At 41.5% G+C, this 18,236-nt stretch overlaps 1 protein-coding gene across 7 annotated transcripts; it reads left to right on the top strand.

The window, feature by feature from the left end:
• Positions 1-2,279: 2,279 nt before the first annotated feature.
• On the top strand, positions 2,280-12,302 carry LOC115666147 (pseudouridine kinase-like). Of its 7 annotated transcripts, none has more exons than XM_056305073.1 (9): positions 2,280-2,466; positions 2,618-2,746; positions 8,226-8,328; positions 9,247-9,294; positions 9,532-9,629; positions 9,720-9,834; positions 9,957-10,039; positions 10,972-11,536; positions 11,968-12,302. In XM_056305073.1, the coding sequence occupies exons 1-9, from the start codon at positions 2,374-2,376 to the stop codon at positions 12,033-12,035; spliced, it is 1,302 nt and encodes a 433-aa protein (XP_056161048.1). In that variant the 5' UTR covers positions 2,280-2,373; the 3' UTR covers positions 12,036-12,302. The 7 variants fall into 7 exon arrangements, with proteins under 7 accessions (XP_056161048.1, XP_056161049.1, XP_056161050.1 ...); XM_056305074.1 differs by having other exon boundaries at positions 11,958-12,302; XM_056305075.1 differs by lacking the exon at positions 11,968-12,302 and adding an exon at positions 11,646-11,845.
• Positions 12,303-18,236: the final 5,934 nt, after the last annotated feature.

The following is an 18,236-nucleotide window of genomic DNA, read 5'->3' as shown; positions in this document are numbered from 1 at the left end:
GTTCGGATTTAATGCGAACTCGACAGTTTATTAATCATATCTCATCCACAAAAACCCAAACACATTTTATATATCGAATTCGGTTGCAGGGTTAAATCCATTTTAACCATATTGGGAAGATGAAAAAAAAAACTCATGTAGACGTGTAAAGATGCATCGAGACGTATGCAATTGTAATCAAACATATTAATTTAATGTGGAGGCGATCAACGGCAGGCGGCCCGCTCGGCCTGCCCAAGCTCGAGAGATGTAAATGGACGAGTTTAGGCAGAGATCGAAGGCTCGGCCAAGCTCAAAAGAACCTCTATATAAACTTTTACCTGTGTAATAATAACGCGATTGAGCTTAAATGTAAAACAAGTATGATTTGGACTTGATAGCGGGTCGGGTTGAGCCCGAGACATCATTTGGGCGGGCCATGCATCTTATTTTAGGCCCGTTGAATCATCATCGGTCACACTTGTAGAAAATGTTTCAGAATGCTCTGTTCGTAACTCTGCGACGAGACAAACGCTGTGCTGCACCGGTGAGGACTGCTGCTTTACGCTCCCTCAAGAACATTCGTCGAGCAGGTAATTCGTTCGCTTCTTTACGTTTCTCGCCCCCTGCTGCTCGTGCTCGCTTGCTCGCTTGCTTCTCGTCTCTTCTGAACTTGATCCTCTCGTTTCTGTTCTTTCCCGCGAGCGATCTTGTGGCATTTACATGTCGTCACCTCCGTTGGATGTCCTCGATAATCCCATGTACGGGCTAAAGTTCTTTGCCCAGTTCCTTTCTTTTTCAGTTTTGTTATGGTCGTCTGTTCATCATTTTCATCTCGAGCGCATTATTCTGGAAGCAATGGATGTTCGCACGGTGGGTGTTCGACGAAATGCTTGCCTCGCTCTCTTCGTTTTTGTTTCGAAACTTTTAAAGTCTTCATCCGGCCTGATCGTCGACAGTTTAATCTGTTAGATAATATTGCGGCATAAAGATACATTGAACACGTTTTAGTGGCCAGGGGCGGTATGCCGGCGGCCACCACCAGCCCCCGGTCGTGTAGTAGACCTCTTTTTATGATGGAGTCGGTCGTTATGTTTTTCTGTTTTGGCACTAATGATGGTACTCCGAACTTATTCGAGTGCATTGTGCTTCCTGATGAATGTCCTCGAGCAGTACTACTGGCCAAACATGGAATTGGCGGTGCCTTCGAGCATTGTGCGCTTATTTTATCTGATAGTCTCACCAATTGCCACAAATTTTTCTTGATTTCAAATTTTTCGTGGTTGGGAGAAAAAGGGAAGCTCGACCTAATTGATAGTTATACAGTTCGTGTTGTGCCCACTGAAGACACTGAATTTTAGACCATGAAGTGAGTGGTTGATAAAAAATGACAAGTGCTAGACATTTCACGTGGAGAAAAAAATGATTTGATGGGGAGAAAGAGAGTAAAATCACATAAATATGGAAAAACACACGAGCATAATCATATGTCATCGGAAAACTATATTCTTTTGAAAAGTTAACTATACATTTGAGTGATTAAAAAGATGATCGTTCAATGCCATATGTCCGGGCAGCAGCATCAATGTTGCCACACAGAATAACCTTTTTTTTTATGTTGGGTCAGGGAAATTCCCCCCCCCTTTGCTCTTTGTAGTAATCTTTAGCAGAAAAAGTATATTAATTAAATCATCCTGTATCTTGGTCAAGCGAGAGATGAAATCAATATGAAATAGCTCAAATAATATGTGAGCAAAAAATAAAGCTGCGTCATCTAAATGTGAATCAACGAAGGCTCAATAAGAACATTACCTTCATTATTTTCAATAGACGAATTAACCTCAACAAGTATTACAAAAATGTGATGAGCCATCCCTTACCAAAAAAAAAAATGTGATGAGCCATTTATGTTTTTCAGAGAACATGGAGGCGGAAAGAAACTAGCCCTCCTTGATCATTCTCTCTCGACTTTCATGTCCGAGCAATTAGCTTCCTAAAAGAGGATAACCACTGTTGGTTAGGGCGCTGGAGGATTTTCAATTTAGGAATTAGAGTTCACCCGTCAAATCCTACTACTTGCGTGCGACCTATTTTGGGTCATGGCCAATTGCATAGGTCGATTATAACTTTGTTCTGCATCTTATTTACCTTACACTGTTCCTAGGTTGTATTTGAGTAATAAATTCAATTTTACTATTCTATTTGATGATATAAATTTGAATGAATATGTTTTTTATTACAATTTTAGTTATTAATAATAAAACTGCCACATTTTTAACGTCAAGGGTCACCCCCACGCTCTCCGTCTCTGTCTCTGCCTCTGCCTGTCTTTCATCACATAAGACAAGCCAGAGACAGTGAGTACCGAGTTCTAAGCAACGGAGCGAGGGAGGGATGGCTATGGAAAGGAGAGCTCAGAGGAGGATTCAGTCTCTGTATCGTCATCTTTCACCACAAGCTTCTGATGCGAGCTCGCTTCTTCACCCGGTTAGTATGCTCTCTCTCTCTCTCTCTCTCTCTCTCTCTCTCTCTCTCCTTCCCCGCGCGTGTCTGCTTCTATTTCGTTTGCAGAAAATGTTCGTTGTAATTGGCGCCTAGTCATATCGTGAGTGTTTTGTTTCTGGTGTTGATGATGAAGATTGTACTGAGAGCCGAGCAATTAAGCTTTAGAGATGGTAGAGAAGCTGTGATAATTGGTGGTATGGTGTTGGACATTCATGCCCTACCTCTCTCTCCTACAGCTCCCGGAACCACAACCCCTGGCAAAGTAATTTTGTTTTTCCTTCGCTTATATGTTTGTTCAGTCATTCTCATCCTGTATGATAAAATCTTTCGCGGGCTGTTAACCTTGCTTGTAATGTGAGTTTAAGAAATGAAATTTGTCGATGCTGGCTGCTAAAAAAAGCCAAATTGTGCATCACTTTTTTGTGCTCTTAGTCTATTTTCAGTGGAAAGAGAGGTGGGAGTTCTCTAATTTGGTCCATTTGGGGAAAATTCGAAGTTCCAGGAGTGATCCAACAAGTGTTAATCTCTGTAATTTGGGTTGACTCCCATCTCTATGACTAACATGGAGAACCTAGCCCAAAATAATGGGAGAGGGTTAATTAAAAAAAGCACAAACTTTAGGTCGAGGGACAGTTCGGCTGAACTTTTTTGTTCCATAAAAAAGCACGCCAACTTTAGGTCGAGGATAATTAGGCCTCATCAACTTTAGGTCGAGGACAATTAAAACTCGAACTTTTTTGTCTCGTAAAAAGCACAAACTTTCATTTAAATCCCAAATTTGGCCCCCATTGACTTTACATGCGAAGTTACCCTTGTTTGAGAAAAAAGTTATGGTGATGACCCTGCGAATCTCTTCCATAGCGCGCTGTTGACGGGCGGTGGTCTACGCTTCATATTACGACAAAACGGCGAAGTTTTGCCAAAAAGATTCAATCTGGAGATATTTTTGACTTGCCGGTGAAGTGAAGGAGACGAACGGTTTCACCATTATTCTTCAAGGCTGTAGTTGAAGGGAATAAGACAATAAATAATGCTTTAAATCCAGTTAGTAAGTCACGTGAATTTATTGCTAAGGTGGAATAGTCAAGTTGGAAAATCAATGGTTTTAAGTCAATAAGGGCGAGATTTGGGATTTAAGTGAAAGTTGGTGCTTTTTACGAGACAAACAAAAGTTCGGGCGAATTGTCCCTCGACCTAAAGTTGGTGCTTTTCACGGGACAAAAAAGTTCGGGCCATAATTGTCCCTCGATCTAAAGTTGATGCTTTTTTATGGAACAAAAAGTTAGGGCCAAAATTGTCCCTCGACCTAAAGTTGGTGGTTTTTTGGAATTAACCCTAATGGGAGAATATCATATGAAGATAACGTAGGAATGCAGGATAGACACGACTAGTCATGTAGAATGAGAGAGGTTGAATTGCAGAAACATTAAGAAAGTGAAGATGTAGGATAGGACGCAGAGTCTTGTGCCAAAGAAGCATTACTCCCGTAAGTCTCAGTTCTTCTTTCTGTTAAACTCCCACTGTTTTAGATAGTCATTTGTCCATGAGAGGTCTATGTTATGTACAAATGACTATCTTAGACTATGGGAGTTCCGCAAAAGTAAGATCTAGGACTGATTACGGGAAGGCTTCTTTGGCACAAGACTGTGCAGCTTCTGCTTCACAGAAAGAATGTTTCCTTACCGATTTAAGGATAGGTTTGTAGAAGGGAGTAACTGGTTTAGAAGGAGGTGGTTTTGTCTTTGGAGGAGTGGATTTGTGCTTGGATGATGGTGGCGGAGAAGGTTTTGGAGATGGGTAATAGTAAGTGGCAGGGTAAGATACTGAATGCCAGTACTTACCACTATACTCTCCAAGGGGTCCAATGGTTGGATCTCCGTCTTTTCTTCTATGAAAAATTTCATGCTCGAATGAGCTGCACTTCTTCTTTCTCTTGGAAGGCCTGTTGTCCTTGCCTTTTGGAGGGGCTGGCAGTTCTTACACCGGCAATCTAGATCCCAAGACAATGGCCTATCTGAGGATCCTTGACGCATACAAGGAGTTGTCCTTCATAGTTAAATGACTATATTTTAAATCTTTCTCCTTCACCTTCTTTGTTAGTATGTAAGGCTGCATCATCAAGATTGTAGGAAAGATGGAATAAGAGTTTTCTTCCTTTTCTCTTGAGTGATCAATTTTGGTGACCACCCTGCCGTGCTTTTTCTCAATGTATTCTTACTCTAAAGACTGTATAGGCTAAACTTTTTTACGGAGCTTGTCATAATTAGTCACCTAGGTATCTGGAAGGAGTTTGACTAACTTTGAATAAGAAATTTATCTTGGAACATGATGCATGAAGTAATCTAGTCGTTGTCTACATAGATCAAAAGGGCATCCTCTACTCTTAGCAAAGTTAATTTTATGACGTGGTGAACTCTATGCACCATTTTACTAGTGGAGAGTTGCCACAACCAATTCTAGAGTTGGGGAGCTCTAGCGATTGGTAATTGAACTTTCAGAGTGTAAGCAATCGAAAATTTGAAAGAGCCATATTGAAGTTGGAGAATAGTGTTACAAACATAGTTTTAACAATGAGAGCGGTTTTGAATGTGCCAATACAAGCGTGTTAGTAGTTGAGGAACCTAGTGTAAGTAGTGCCATGCGAACCACTATAGGCAAATTGTTACAACCAACCATGGAAGAAGATAGCAAGGCGAATAGCACCTAAGTGAAGATGCGTATAGCCTTATTGGAGCCACCAACATTGGAACTCTGTAGAGATTTAAAGCTTCGCATAGTGTTCCTGTTCGAGTAGCAGGAATTTGATGTTAATCATAGTGGTTTGATTGGATGTATTCTTTGTCTTCCCTTGGAATATGGTGAATAAACTTTCTACGAATTTTATGCGTAAAAAAGAAGCAAGTTTAGCAAAAGCAGAATGTGGATTTGTAAGAGGGAGATGGGTATTAGAGATCTCATACTTATTGAGATAGATACCTCATTAATGTAGTCGATCTTGGAGGCATTAGAATTATAGTAAGATGTAAGAGCATCAAGAGTAACAGGAGTATCTACATAGATAGGAGTATTGCTTTTTGAGGATTCAGTCATGATGGATCATTCTTCCTCTTGCTACCAACACATTATTAGGCATGGAGGGGTGTATAGTATAGACAAATCACTATCTGAGATAGATATGCTATCTCACTACACGGCCCTTCGCTTGGCCTTTCAAAAGGACTGCCTTTTAGTTTCAAAGCGCCATTTATCTATACCATAAGGCTGCTAGGACTTAGAAATTTTCTAATTCACAATCTATAGAGTGGCGAGTGGAGAGCATAGTTGCGGAACCAATTCATCTTATCGGACTAACCACGTAACTCTTAACTTTTACTGACATCAGATTTCAAGGAAGAAAAAAAAGTGTTTTAGAAAGTCAGGATAGTGTATATAGGCTAGAAGTTTACAAACACTGGTCTTATATAACTTTTCGGAGAAGTAAGCCTTATAAAGGCAAGATTTCAGGTGACACAAACTTTTGTTACTACAATAATGTAAACACGTTGGAATTAGAAAGATGTTTGTACAATACAATAATTCTCACTTTTAAGAAAGAGATATCAGATAAAACAAACAAAGCACTTAACCTATACTAATGGCTGATGATTGTACACTTTTGGGCTTAGTGGATAATAGTACACGTTGGTCCAAGAGATCTTGGTATGGATTCTAGCACAGATGATAGAGATGGGGAATCCAATCTTTGCTCACATCACTAGCCCTTAAATAAGAATTTGCTTCAATAAAGTATTGCCCACTAGCCCAAAATATACTATTGTCAGCGATCAGTATAGGCCAAAATGTTTTGTTTGCTTTATTTCACATCTCTTTCCTAAAAGTGTGAATTACTGTCTTGTAAGAGCATTTTTTGATGGCAGCGTGTTAGTATTATTGTAGTAAGAAAAGTCTATATTGCCCTTAGCCTCGCTTATATTAACTTCCCTCAGAAGTTAAATAAGATTGGAGTTTGTAAACTTCTAGCCTATATACACACATCATGGATAAAACACTTTTCTCTTCCTTAAAAGCTGATGTCATTAAAAGTTTACAATTGCACTATTAGTCCGATAAGATGAATATGGTTTCACAAGAATCCTCTCCACTTGCCACTCTGTGGATCCTGTGGTTCGAAATGTTTCCGAGTTAGGAGAGCCTTATGATATAGATGAATGGTGTCCGGAGAGGGGGCAAGCGAAGGGCTGTGTAGTGGGATAATATTTCTATCTCAAATAGTCAGTTGTTGATACCATTAACCCCTCATGGTATTAGAGCCATCTTCATAAAAAATCGGACTAAAATTATAACCCTAGGCTTGATAATGTGTTGGTGCCAAGAGGGAGAATTATCTCATCATGATTGAATCCCATAAAGCGGTACTCCTAATGTGTAGATGCTTTATTACTCTTGATCCTCCTACCTCTTTAATCCCACACCTCCAAGATCGACTATTTTAATTAGATATCTTACCTCAATGAGAATGAGAAGATCTATAATCCCCGTTTCCCTCTTGTAAATCCATATTCTGCTTTAGCTAAAGTTGCTTCTTTTTCACCAATAATATCTATAAGAAAGTTTATTCACTATACTCCAAAGAATGTCAAGAGAATACGTGTAGTCAACTTGTTTAGATCAACATCCTGTTCTCGCTACTCAACATGAACACTTTGTTAACCTTTCAATCTATCCCAAGTTCCTGCGCAAGTGGTTCCAACAAGGCTAGGGCACCTTCACTTTGGTGCTATATGCCTTGCTCTCTCCTTCCATGGTTGTAAAGGATTACAAGTAGCGGCCCGCATGGCACTACTTGATACTAGGATCCTTGATTACCAACATGCTTGCATTGGTACAGTCAAAACAACTTTCAATGCTAGAACTATGTTTGTAACAATATCCCAAACTTCAATATAGCTCTTTCATATCCTAAATTGCTTATTGTCCCGAAGGTTCAATTACAAATCAATGGAGCTCCTCAGACTCCAGATTTGATTGTGGCATGGTGTACTGAGTTCAAAATCACTCCATAGACTAGGAGCAAAGGATGCCCTTTCAATCTTCGTGGACAGCAATTAGATAACTTTGTACATCTTGTTCCAAGACGAATTCCTCGTTCTAAGTTGCTCAAACTCCTCCCTAATTCCTGGTTGACTAACATGGAAAAACTCCATCGAAATGTTCAGCCTATGCAATCTTCAAAGTCAAAATTCACCAAGAAAAAGGACGGCAATGAGGTCATCAAATTTGATCACTCAAGAGAAAAGGAAGAAGGCTTTTCTTCTTCAATTTTTCCAATACTTTTGATGATGCAACTGTACATAAAAGAACATGAAGGTGAAGGAGAAAGACTTGGAATAGAGTCTTTCAACTCTAAAGGACAACCCCATTGCTGCTGGGATCTAGATTGCCATTGCAAGAACTGCCATACCCCTCCACAAGATGAAGATGACAGGTGGCCTTAGAGGAGAAAGAAGAAGCGTAGCTCATCTGAGCATGAAATTTTTCATAGATGGAAAGGTGGAGATCCAACCATTGACCCCTTGGTGAAGATAGTGGTAAATATCAGTATTAGGTTTCGTACGCTGCCCCTAAATATACACATCTCCAAAACCTTCTCTGCTGACAGAATCAGTTGAAAACCTATGTGATAACACACTACATTGTTCAGTACTTTCTGTGCGAGTCTATGTCTGACAGTTTTCTTTTAGGTTCACTATGTTTTAGGAGGTGTAGCAAGGAATATTGCTGATTGCATGTCGAAGCTGGGAGGAAAGCCCTTCTTTATCAGTGCTGTGGGCCATGACATGGCAGGTTAGTATAGCACATCTTTTGATAAAAAATAATAAAAAAGTATAGCACATCTTTTGACCAAAAAAATATAAAAATGTATGACACATCTGAATTAGCCTACGTACTTTCCGTTTCAGCAAGACTTTCTAAGGGACCATTTGGGGGTACGAACTTGATGCATGGTGACCTAGGACATAATGTTTTGTAGAGTTTCAGGTTAAAGGTTATTTAGTATCTGTCTTGTTCAATTTCCTTCTTGTCTTAAGCCATGGGGCATGGAGAAAAATACTAGATAAATCCTTTAGGTCCATCTTTATTAAAAGACGTGATAACAGTAAAGAACCTACCATCTTTTCTCAGTGAAAAAACGTGATTTTGTTTTGAGTCTTGACTATGTCTATATCCATCCTGGCTACTTCCGTTGTAATTTGAGAAATTTTCCTTTAGGTTCCCTAGGTATATGGTCAAGCCTAATTATTTTTAGGGGAAAAGATAGTTTTTTTAAACAATCATCTGTTAATTGTAACTGGAATTTGGGTATGCCAGCCTGATTCTAATCAGAATCAATAAATTTTGAGGACGTCCCCAGTTGAGATCTTTTTGGAGGTCTGTGAGGGACTGGAATTGGCCATTAGGATTTTGCCAAATGTCGTCTTCACTTTTCAGATTGAGAATTTGCAAGTAAACTGTATGTATTTGAGGTACCAAGGTTTGAGAATGTTCTTCTTTCTATTTGCTCCGCCTTGATATAGTGAATGTCTGTTTTTCCTTTTTTTGGTAAAGGATATAGTGAATGTCTGTTCGTCCTTCATGCATGGTTATACGCCACTTGCTGAGGCAGGCAAATTCTTTGTCGTCTATTCATTTATCGGTTTTCTTATTGAGGTTTCTGTGTCTTCCCATGATTTTACTAACACCATCCTTTGCCCTTTGTGTCAGGGAATCGCTTATTGGAGCATTGGAGATCTACTGGGTGTCCTATTGAAGGTTAACATGCTCAGTTTAACTGCTTATCTGACATGCCTAGTAAAATCTGCTAAATAGATAGTAGTGATGGAACTTTGGTATATTTAGCTTTACAGCCAGCTAAGTACACTGCTCAAATTTATCCTTCTAACACTCTTATTTACTTTGTCATAATAAGTACTAGGTACTCTCCTATTTTTTTGGCTTCAAATAAGTTATATGTGCTTCTCGTTCTTAAACTCAGCAATTCCAAGGCAGGTATCCTTCAAACCCAAGATATTACAACTGCTGTGGTCTGCTGTGTACTTGATCCAAATGGTGAGGTAGCTGCTGGTGTTGCAAGCTTTGAGTCAATTGTAAGTTAATTTTGCTAAAAAATATCAGGATGAGCAGGCATACTTGTGTTGTCTCTAAGATTCATAAATGCACTCACCATTGACCTTTAGGAGAAATTTCTCACTGCTGAGTGGATTCAACAATTTAGATACAAGATATCTTCTGCCCCAGTAGTGATGGTTGATGCTAACCTGAACGATCGTGCTCTTGAAGCTTCTTGTCGATGTAATTCTTAACATACGACGTGGTTTGATTTTTCATCTGGCTTGATTAAATGATCTACTCTGAGTCAATAGAGAGCTCTTCAGAATTAACTTACTTGCTTTTTCTTTGTATTTTGTTTGCAGTGGCTGCAGGAGATAATATTCCTCTGTGGTTTGAACCAGTATCAGTTGCCAAATCCAAAAAAATTGCTCCTCTTGTGAAGTATGTGAGTGCTTCGCCATGTGATGTGCATTTACTTTCTTTTGTGCTATTTTTTCTGTGCTGAGTAAACTTGTTTAAGTCTGAAGTTGATAACAATCGGATAGGCTCAATAATACATTTTGTGGAATTCATGATATCATGTCTTTCAATCTCAAATTTCTGGCTCGATTGCTAATGGAGTAGTTGATTAGCATCATCCTTAGCACCTGACTGATGGAGAGCAAAAAGAAAAATATTATGATGAGAAAATTTTAGTGCTTCAAATTGATTTACTCAGACCATTAGTTATGTACACTGGAAAATGAATAAAGCAGTCGTTTTCAACATATTTCATAGAATTGCTTGCCATCCACATGGGTATGGAGGAAAATGGTGAAGTTGTGGTTTAGGTTGGAGAATCTGCATGTAGCATATCAAAACAAAATTTAGTGGCTTTGCATAGACTTTCGTTAATAATGTATGTCAGATTCATAGCCTGGTGATAATATTTCTGGGAGTCAGGATGGCTGGTGATGTTATTCTTCCACTAGGATATTAATTTGCAGTCTAGACGAGTTGAAGGAAACTTTTCCGTAGTGAATACACTTAAGTGTGATACACTCATAATATTTTTTTAATCAACTAGGAAATTATAAACCGTACATCACACACAATTGATTCATGTTTGTGATATTGTTAAACTTTGACAAGATCTCATTTTTAAGTAAAAATTGACCGCATCAAGTTCCTATCAATCAGGCAATGAAATAAAGTGTTACTGGTTTACATAGTTGACTTCTTGGTTTTGGCATCCTTTTCAGTTATGAAAACAATTTGGCATTAGGATAAACAAAATTCAGCTCACATGGGCATAGTTTAAGAGTGGCATTAAGCGGTTCCTAAATGCTGAAAGCTTCATATTGCAGATCTGCTACTAACAAAGTGGGCTCTTTGTAGGTAACTTATGTATCTCCAAATGAAGATGAGCTCTTTGCAATGGCAGATGCTCTATCCCCTGGAAAGTTATATTGTTTGAGCAAAAGGTATAAGAGCCAAAAGAACTGTCCTCCAGAATCGCTCATCAAAATGCTAAAACCCGCAATAATTCTTTTGCTTGAGAAGGGCGTAAAAATTGTAGTTGTAACCATAGGCGCACAAGGAGTATTTCTATGCTCTAAAGAGGGGTCTATTTTGACGAGAACTGTTGTGGAGAAACCCCAACCACTTGGTGTAAGTTCAGAACTGCACAGACTGATCTCACCTAATTGCCCTTCACATAAGTTTCATGATGTCAGACAGATCGAGGGAACCTCCCATCTCTTTGCTTTGCAGCTTCCTGGCCTTCCTGCATCTGTTAAGAAGCTTACTGGGGCTGGCGATTGTTTGGTGGGTGCTACACTTGCATCAATGTGTGAAGGTTTGAACATTATACAAGCCATCTCAGTTGGTATTGCAGCAGCAAAAGCCACTGTCGAGGCAGATTCAAATGTACCCTTGACGTTTGATTTAATTGGAGTTGCAGGTATGAATATTCTTTCAATAAAGACGGCAGGGAATTTATGCATTCTTGGATATTATATCAATTTCGTTTGATTCTACTTCTTTTGCTGTTTTAATTTTAATAATTTCAGTAGAGTGGGTAAGAAACAAATTGGTGTAACGGAAACGAGTGCGACTCATCAAGGAAAGTGATCGCGCCACTTGTAGAGGCTGGTTCTGAACATGATATCTTCTCTCAATAGGAATAAGCTACTGAATGTGCTGAGAATACTATAGAGGTGCATTTTGCACTATATTGCCTATCCCAGACACGGACAGAATAAATCAAAAAGACTTTCCTTAGTTTAATCATGATGCTGGATTCCTATTGTCTTTTTGAAATGGATGTGAAGTAATAATATGTAATGAGGCCAGGAATGATTGTGCCTACCCTTCCTTGGCAGATGATGCTAGGTCGGTTTACTTGGCTGCGAAGGTTGTTTATGATGGACCAGTGTGAACTGCTGCCAGCTTCGAGATGATGATGATTGTCAAGTAACTGGTGCAGAATTGGACTCAAGACTGCTCTGTCGTTTGACTTCTTTTGCTTTTGGACTTTCGTTTGGTACATTGGTGGTGTAGAATATATACTCTACAAGTAGAGTTGAGATACTGACACATGTACAGTGTTCAGTTTTTGTTACTGCATCAGTTCCATCAGTAGATGAATCCTTCCAATCAAGATGTGTCTCTAAAACATTTGACAGTTTCAATAAATTCTCTACTCATTTGAATTTCTTCTTCTAGCAGGACAAATGCCTTGATCGAGTACCATTTAGTTGAGAACCGGGGTCTCAGAGTTATCTGTATGTTTCATCCAGTGTGATGTTTTGGTTGCTATGGCACGCTTACTCCCGCCCTACGGATTCGGATGCCAGCAAATATCTCCTTGCGTTTTTATTTTACCTCCGATTTCAGAGGCTCACCATCTGAGTTCCAACTCGAATGGTGAATGATATTTCCCATTATCTTAATTGAAGCGACGAGGCTCTCAATCTCTTAGATAAAGTAGACCAAACTCATCTTGGGTTAGGTACATTGCGTCGATATACATCGATGGTGTGTGCCAACAGATCATGCTCTATTGTTAACTATTGATTCTAATATTTGGTCGGTAGCTTTATTGAAAAATATACATGGCAATGCAAGAGGCAACTTGTTATTTATCAAATAAAACGTTGGTCAACTGATTTTTTATATTTAGTTAATATATATTTTCCACGTATCATATCATAATGTGGCAAAATCAAAGGAAAACAAAACTAAGTATTGGAAAAAGGAAAATAAATCGGTTGGCAAAACGGTAACCATTGCCAATTTGAAGATTCTTATAGGTTTGTAGAAGCTGTGGAAAATGAAGAAGCAACCCAAAATGCAGATGCAGCAGCTTCTACAGAAGCAAAGAAGCCAAAAGAACAGGTCACTGATTCTGCACCTAAGCCCAAGGATTGGGAGTTCAAATCGAATCATTCAAAGGAGCAAGTCCTCGGAGATGTCTTAGAAGGAATCGAGACTAGATCATCCTCCAGAACTCCACGACGTTCCCATCCGATATAGAACCAAAGGATTTGGAGGAAGCACTGTAGGATGGAAATTGAATTGAAGTATGCAAGAAGAGCTATATCAATTCAAAGAAAACGAATTAGGGGAACTTGTATAACAGCCGGAGAATCATCCAGTTATAGATAAAAAAAAACAGGGGTACCGAAATAAGATCGATGGCATAGATTATGATGAAATTTATGCACTTGTGGCTAGATTACTAGCAATTTGCTTATTACTTGCTTATGCATGCTTTCATGTAGATATTCATCGGAAAGACGACATGCGAACTTAAGAAATATACTAGATACGTAACTAAGCATTTGCAATTATATCACATCCAATGGCGACTACATAAAATGGTTTCACATTGATTAAGGTTCTAAATTGTACTAAGAAGCTGAACTTTTGAGTCAAGAACATCTATCTAAGTTTTGCTAAAGTATACGAGCCTGCCCTAGAATTTATTTCCCCCCAAAGTTCACACTCCTCTAGAAGATAAAAGCTTAATCATGCACATACGAGGTCATGAAAAATATTTTCCATTGATTAAAACACCCGGATGGGTCGCAGTAACAAAGTTAAATCGCCTCGTGGACTTTGAAGAAGCTGGTGTTAGTGAAAACGTCGTCGTCTTGAGCATGAGGTTAGGTCCACTTGAACTGTTTTTCCTTCTCTAAAGTGCTTGTCTTTTGTATTTATAAATTGACCCACTTGGAAGTGTTTGGAGTCGACACTCTCGAGCAAAGCCAAGCCAAGAGGAAACTCTGTTTCCTCTGTTTCTGTTCTCTTCCTCTGCTTATTTCACCAGTCCCATTCTCTCCTCTTCTCCTTCTTTTTCTATTGCAGAATTGAATGTAAGATTGCAAGCATATAGCATGGCAGTATCAACGGAGGGGTGGCCAGAGGGACTCAGATTCAAATCAATGGAGGACGAACTCATCGGTCATTGATAGACGAAAAAGCTCAAAGGAGAAATAGAAACTAAATGCGTAATTCCCGAGCTATACATCTACATCTGGGAGCCTTTGGATTTATTTATCCTATACAGAGGTCCGGTATCTTACATTTAGCCATTAGTGTTCTCTATTTCCCTATTCTCTTGTGGTTTGATGGAAATTGGTAGTCGCCTATGACACCTTAGGGTCTGCATAACAACGTTTCTGTTCTCAGAAATAATTTCTGATCAGAAATAGTTTTTTCTATTTCTATTTCTTGGAACAGTTTCTGAGCAAAAAATAGCGTTTAGTAACTGCACAAAATTTATATTCCTGGAATAGAAAAAGAATAGAAACGCGTTTAGGGCGCAAATGATCCATTTCTATTCCATGGACGAGTTTCTCCCTTCTGGACTACCGGCGGAGGACGGCGGGTGGCGGTGGGGGGCGGAGGACGGTGGTCGGCGGTGGCAGAGGATGGCAGCGGGAGGCGGTGGAGCATGGCGGTCAGCGGTGGAGCATGGCGGTCAGCGGCGGAGCATGGTGGCGTCGGGCGGCGGTGACGGCAGCGGGGGCGGCGGCGGGAGGTGGCTGGCGGCGGAGGGTGGCCATCATTGGTCGATGGAGCATGCCGGCCGGTGGCGAAGGATGGCGACCGATGGTGGGTGACCGCCGGCGTCGGGTGGCCGAGGGGCGAGGTGGTCGAGGGCGGCTGGCCGGGTGGTGGCCTCGGGCGGTGGAGCACAATGGCCGACGGCCGAGGATGGCGGCCGATGGTGGGTGGGCGGCGCGGCGGGAGCGGCGACGGTGGTGGGTGATCGCCGGCGTCGGGTGGTTGGCGGGGGAGGCGGCCAGCGCCGAGTGGCGGCCGGCATCGGGGATGGGAGCACGGTGGCCGGCGGTGGAGGACGGCGGCAGTGGCGGGTGGCGACAAGCGTCGCGCGGCGGAGAACAGTGGTCGACGACAAGAGGCGGCCGGCGGACGGGAGGCGGTTGGCGGGCGTTGGCCAGCGGGCGGCGGCAAAAGGCGGGCGGTAGGTGGCGGTGAAGGATGGCGAGAGGCGGCGGTGGGCGGGTTGCGGCCGATGAATTGTTTCTTGTTTTTGGAGGATTCTAGAAAAAAAATCGTTTCTTTTTTCTTATTCTAGAAACAAGAATGCAGATTTTTTTTGCTTCTTGTTTCTGTTCCAAATCTATTTCAGGAACATTTTTTTGTTCCAGAAACAAAAAAATAGATTTTTTTTACTAAACGGATTTCTGTTCTTTTTCTGTGCCGGGGAACAAAAGAACAGAAAAACAAAAAAACAGAAACGTTACTAAACAGACCCTTAGTGAAATAACATTAAAACAATCTTTGGTTGTAGCATTATCAAGAAGACTGTTGGATGGACAGGAGTCTCTTCTTTTGTCCCCGTGGTTGTAAGAGGAAGACCGAGTGAAGATTTTGGAAAGAGACAAGTAACAGACGCGTTATACGAGCACTAGACACCGGCAAACCAATGGGGACCAGGAGGATTTTGGTTTACTATGAAGGTCGACAACCAAAGGGCTGCAAGACTGATGTGGTCAGGTACGAAAAACACCTAAATTCGAATGTTTCCGACAGTGAAATTTGGGACCCAGTACTCGACTTCTCTTCTTTTGCCTCCCCTAATTGAGCATCTCTAACATGGTTACAAGTGCAGGTGAAATTGACTTCATTTCTCTACATATGTCCCTTTCAGCTTCTTGAGGTTTCTGGCCTTGTGAGTTCATGATTTGCTAGTTTCCCCCTGTTTCATGATTTACCTTCAATGCCATTTACCTTCAATTCCAGCGGTATTTCGAACATTAGTATTCTTGAGTCAGAAGTTCTGCTGTATTTTGTGGAATTTCATGAGGAAGATTGAGTTACCAAACTTACAATTAGTCATTTTATGCGAAAGATTCATGACAGATGTTTTAGTTCCAGTGACTCCTGAAGGTTGTACTGACAGAAATAGAGTGATCCTTGCTAATCGCCATTGTTAAATTTTCCAGTGTGAATATTCCATATAGTGACATTTTCTTTTTTTTTACTGACCAAAAGAAAAATTTTCTTTTGTATCTATTCTTTCAAGTCTAAACTAAAATAGTTGAATTATAGATCAAAGTTGTATCAGAAAAATTAAATATCAAGAATTTTTGTCCTTATCCATATTTTTCAAATAACAATTTAAATGGGTTTCTTTATTTATTCACTGGAAGATTTTGGATGCACTGAATCAATTCATTTGAAGAAAGTAATTTATAATTCAAATTAGCATGAGCCTATTTATTAAAAACATAAGTTAGTTTATTATACTTTTGCCTAGTTTTTAAAAGCGCATTTCTTTATTTTTATTTTGTTCTATGTTATTCTTTTCTTGGTTAAATAGACTTTAGCAAATTAAAAGCTGTATCATGTAAATTCAAACTATATCATTGAGGAACATATTTCAGAAACTATATTAAAATAAGCCTATTAGTTAATAGTATTTTTGAAGATACTTTCTCTGATTTATCCATTTTTTGAGTTTAAACTCAATCTTATCGATTTTCTTAAATGTAAAGTCATTAAAATAAATGTTTGGATGTGACAAATGAAAAAAATTAAAAGCTTAATGTGACATTTCGAATTTCGACCAATTTTTGAGATTTATAAAACGAGTATTTTGTTAGTGCGCTTATAATAAAATCTCGCCCGGAACTGATCACTCTTGGGTTATTTCTTTTTAAATTAGAGATTTCGCTAGAATCGCACTCGATCGAATTTGGCCGTTATTTAGAGCCCGAACTTTAGTGTCGAATTTCTCGGAGTTCCGGGACAAATTTAATTGGACAGTGTCGATATTGTTGTGGCCAGCCTCGATATTGCCCGCGATATGTGAAAAGTGAAATTTTGACCGGGTGCGGATTTGGACTAGTAGACCTCCCTTGTAGTGTGTTTTAATTATTATCCTCTGGCCCTTTTTCCTAATTTATAATTGGGATTTTTGGGACCGTTAGATCAATCAACGAGATCAATTTATGAACGTTGGATCACACTCATTGTTTGACTTCTCTCTCTCTCTCTCTCTCTCTTGTCCCGCTCACTCACATCCCCTCCCCCCCTCTGTTCTGACTGTACTCTCTCCCCCCCTCCCATCACGTTCTCTCTCTCCCCTCTCTTCTACCCCAATCGTCCTTCTTCCCCCTCCACCGCACGCTCGCCTCCCGCTCACCGCCCCGCCGTCGTGCGCCGTTCGCCCACCGCCGCGCGTTCCCCCTCCTCATCGTGCTCGCCGCCCAGTCGTCCGGTGAGCCGCTCGCCGACGCTGTTGGCCACCATCCCCTCCGTGAGAGCAGCAACTCGCTCGTTGCCGTTGTTCGGCGTTGCCTAGCTGTCGGCCGGACAGCCCTACTCCGCCCAATCGCCTGCAGCGCCACCGTGCCGTCGCCGACCGCCGCTGGCCCCCACTACCGCCGCAGCCCCCTTCTCCTTCCCCGGTTCACCCCGAACTCCCCTTCCCCTGTTCTGGCTTCCCTTCCCTTGTTTCGCCGCCAGCCGTCGCCGCGCCTGATCGACTGGTTGTCGCCGCTGTTGTTGACCACCGTCGCCCTCGCCGGCTCGCCGTCGCTACCCAGCTTTCCCCCTCAGTTGCCGGAGCCGCTGTTGTTCCGGCGAGACCTCCCTTTGCCGCCCCATCCCCTGTTCTGCCCTCCCCTGTCCTGTTCCCGTCGCCCGTTCGTCCACCGTGCGCCGCCACATGCCCCAGCCCGGAGCCGCCGTCCATTGCTTTTGACCCCCTGGCCCGACTGTTTACCCTTCCCCTGTTCCGGCCAGCTACCCCCCTCCTCTGTTCATTCCCGTCGCCACCGTCGACACCGGCCGCCGCCGGAGCTGCTGTTGTTCCGGCAAGGCCCTAGCTCGCCCCTACTGCCACCGAGCTGCTGCTACCTTAGCCGGGACCCACCTTGCCTTCCTGCTGCCCGGCTGATGTCGAGAGCCTCGCCGGGTTGTCGCTGCCGCTGCTATCCCGGTGATTTCCCCCGCTGCCCAGACTCGTTTTCTTGCTCAAGTCAAGGTAAGCGACACCCTAAGCCTTGTCTAGGACTTTGGGTATTAATAGACTTGTTTAGGGGTCGTTTGGAGCGGAAATGGTGGCTGTTATGGACTGTTTGGTGCGGATTGGGTGGCTGATTTGGTGCGGTTTAGTGAAGAAA

The sequence above is a fragment of the Syzygium oleosum genome, unplaced genomic scaffold (assembly GCF_021117445.2).
Source record: "Syzygium oleosum isolate NSW1041296 unplaced genomic scaffold, Sole_v2.1 Sole_v2.34, whole genome shotgun sequence".
Classification (NCBI taxonomy): domain Eukaryota; kingdom Viridiplantae; phylum Streptophyta; class Magnoliopsida; order Myrtales; family Myrtaceae; genus Syzygium; species Syzygium oleosum.
The sequence above is the reverse complement of the archived record's forward strand: the minus strand, read 5'-3'. Positions and strand labels throughout refer to the sequence as shown.

Excerpts from the sequence above, each read along its gene's own strand:
- LOC115666147 (XM_056305073.1), top strand. The coding sequence starts at position 2,374 with ATGGCTATGGAAAGGAGAGCTCAGAGGAGGATTCAGTCTCTGTATCGT. Across the intron at positions 2,747-8,225 it reads GAACCACAACCCCTGGCAAA|GTTCACTATGTTTTAGGAGG; the intron begins GTAATTTTGTTT and ends GTTTTCTTTTAG. Across the intron at positions 9,630-9,719 it reads TTGCAAGCTTTGAGTCAATT|GAGAAATTTCTCACTGCTGA; the intron begins GTAAGTTAATTT and ends ATTGACCTTTAG.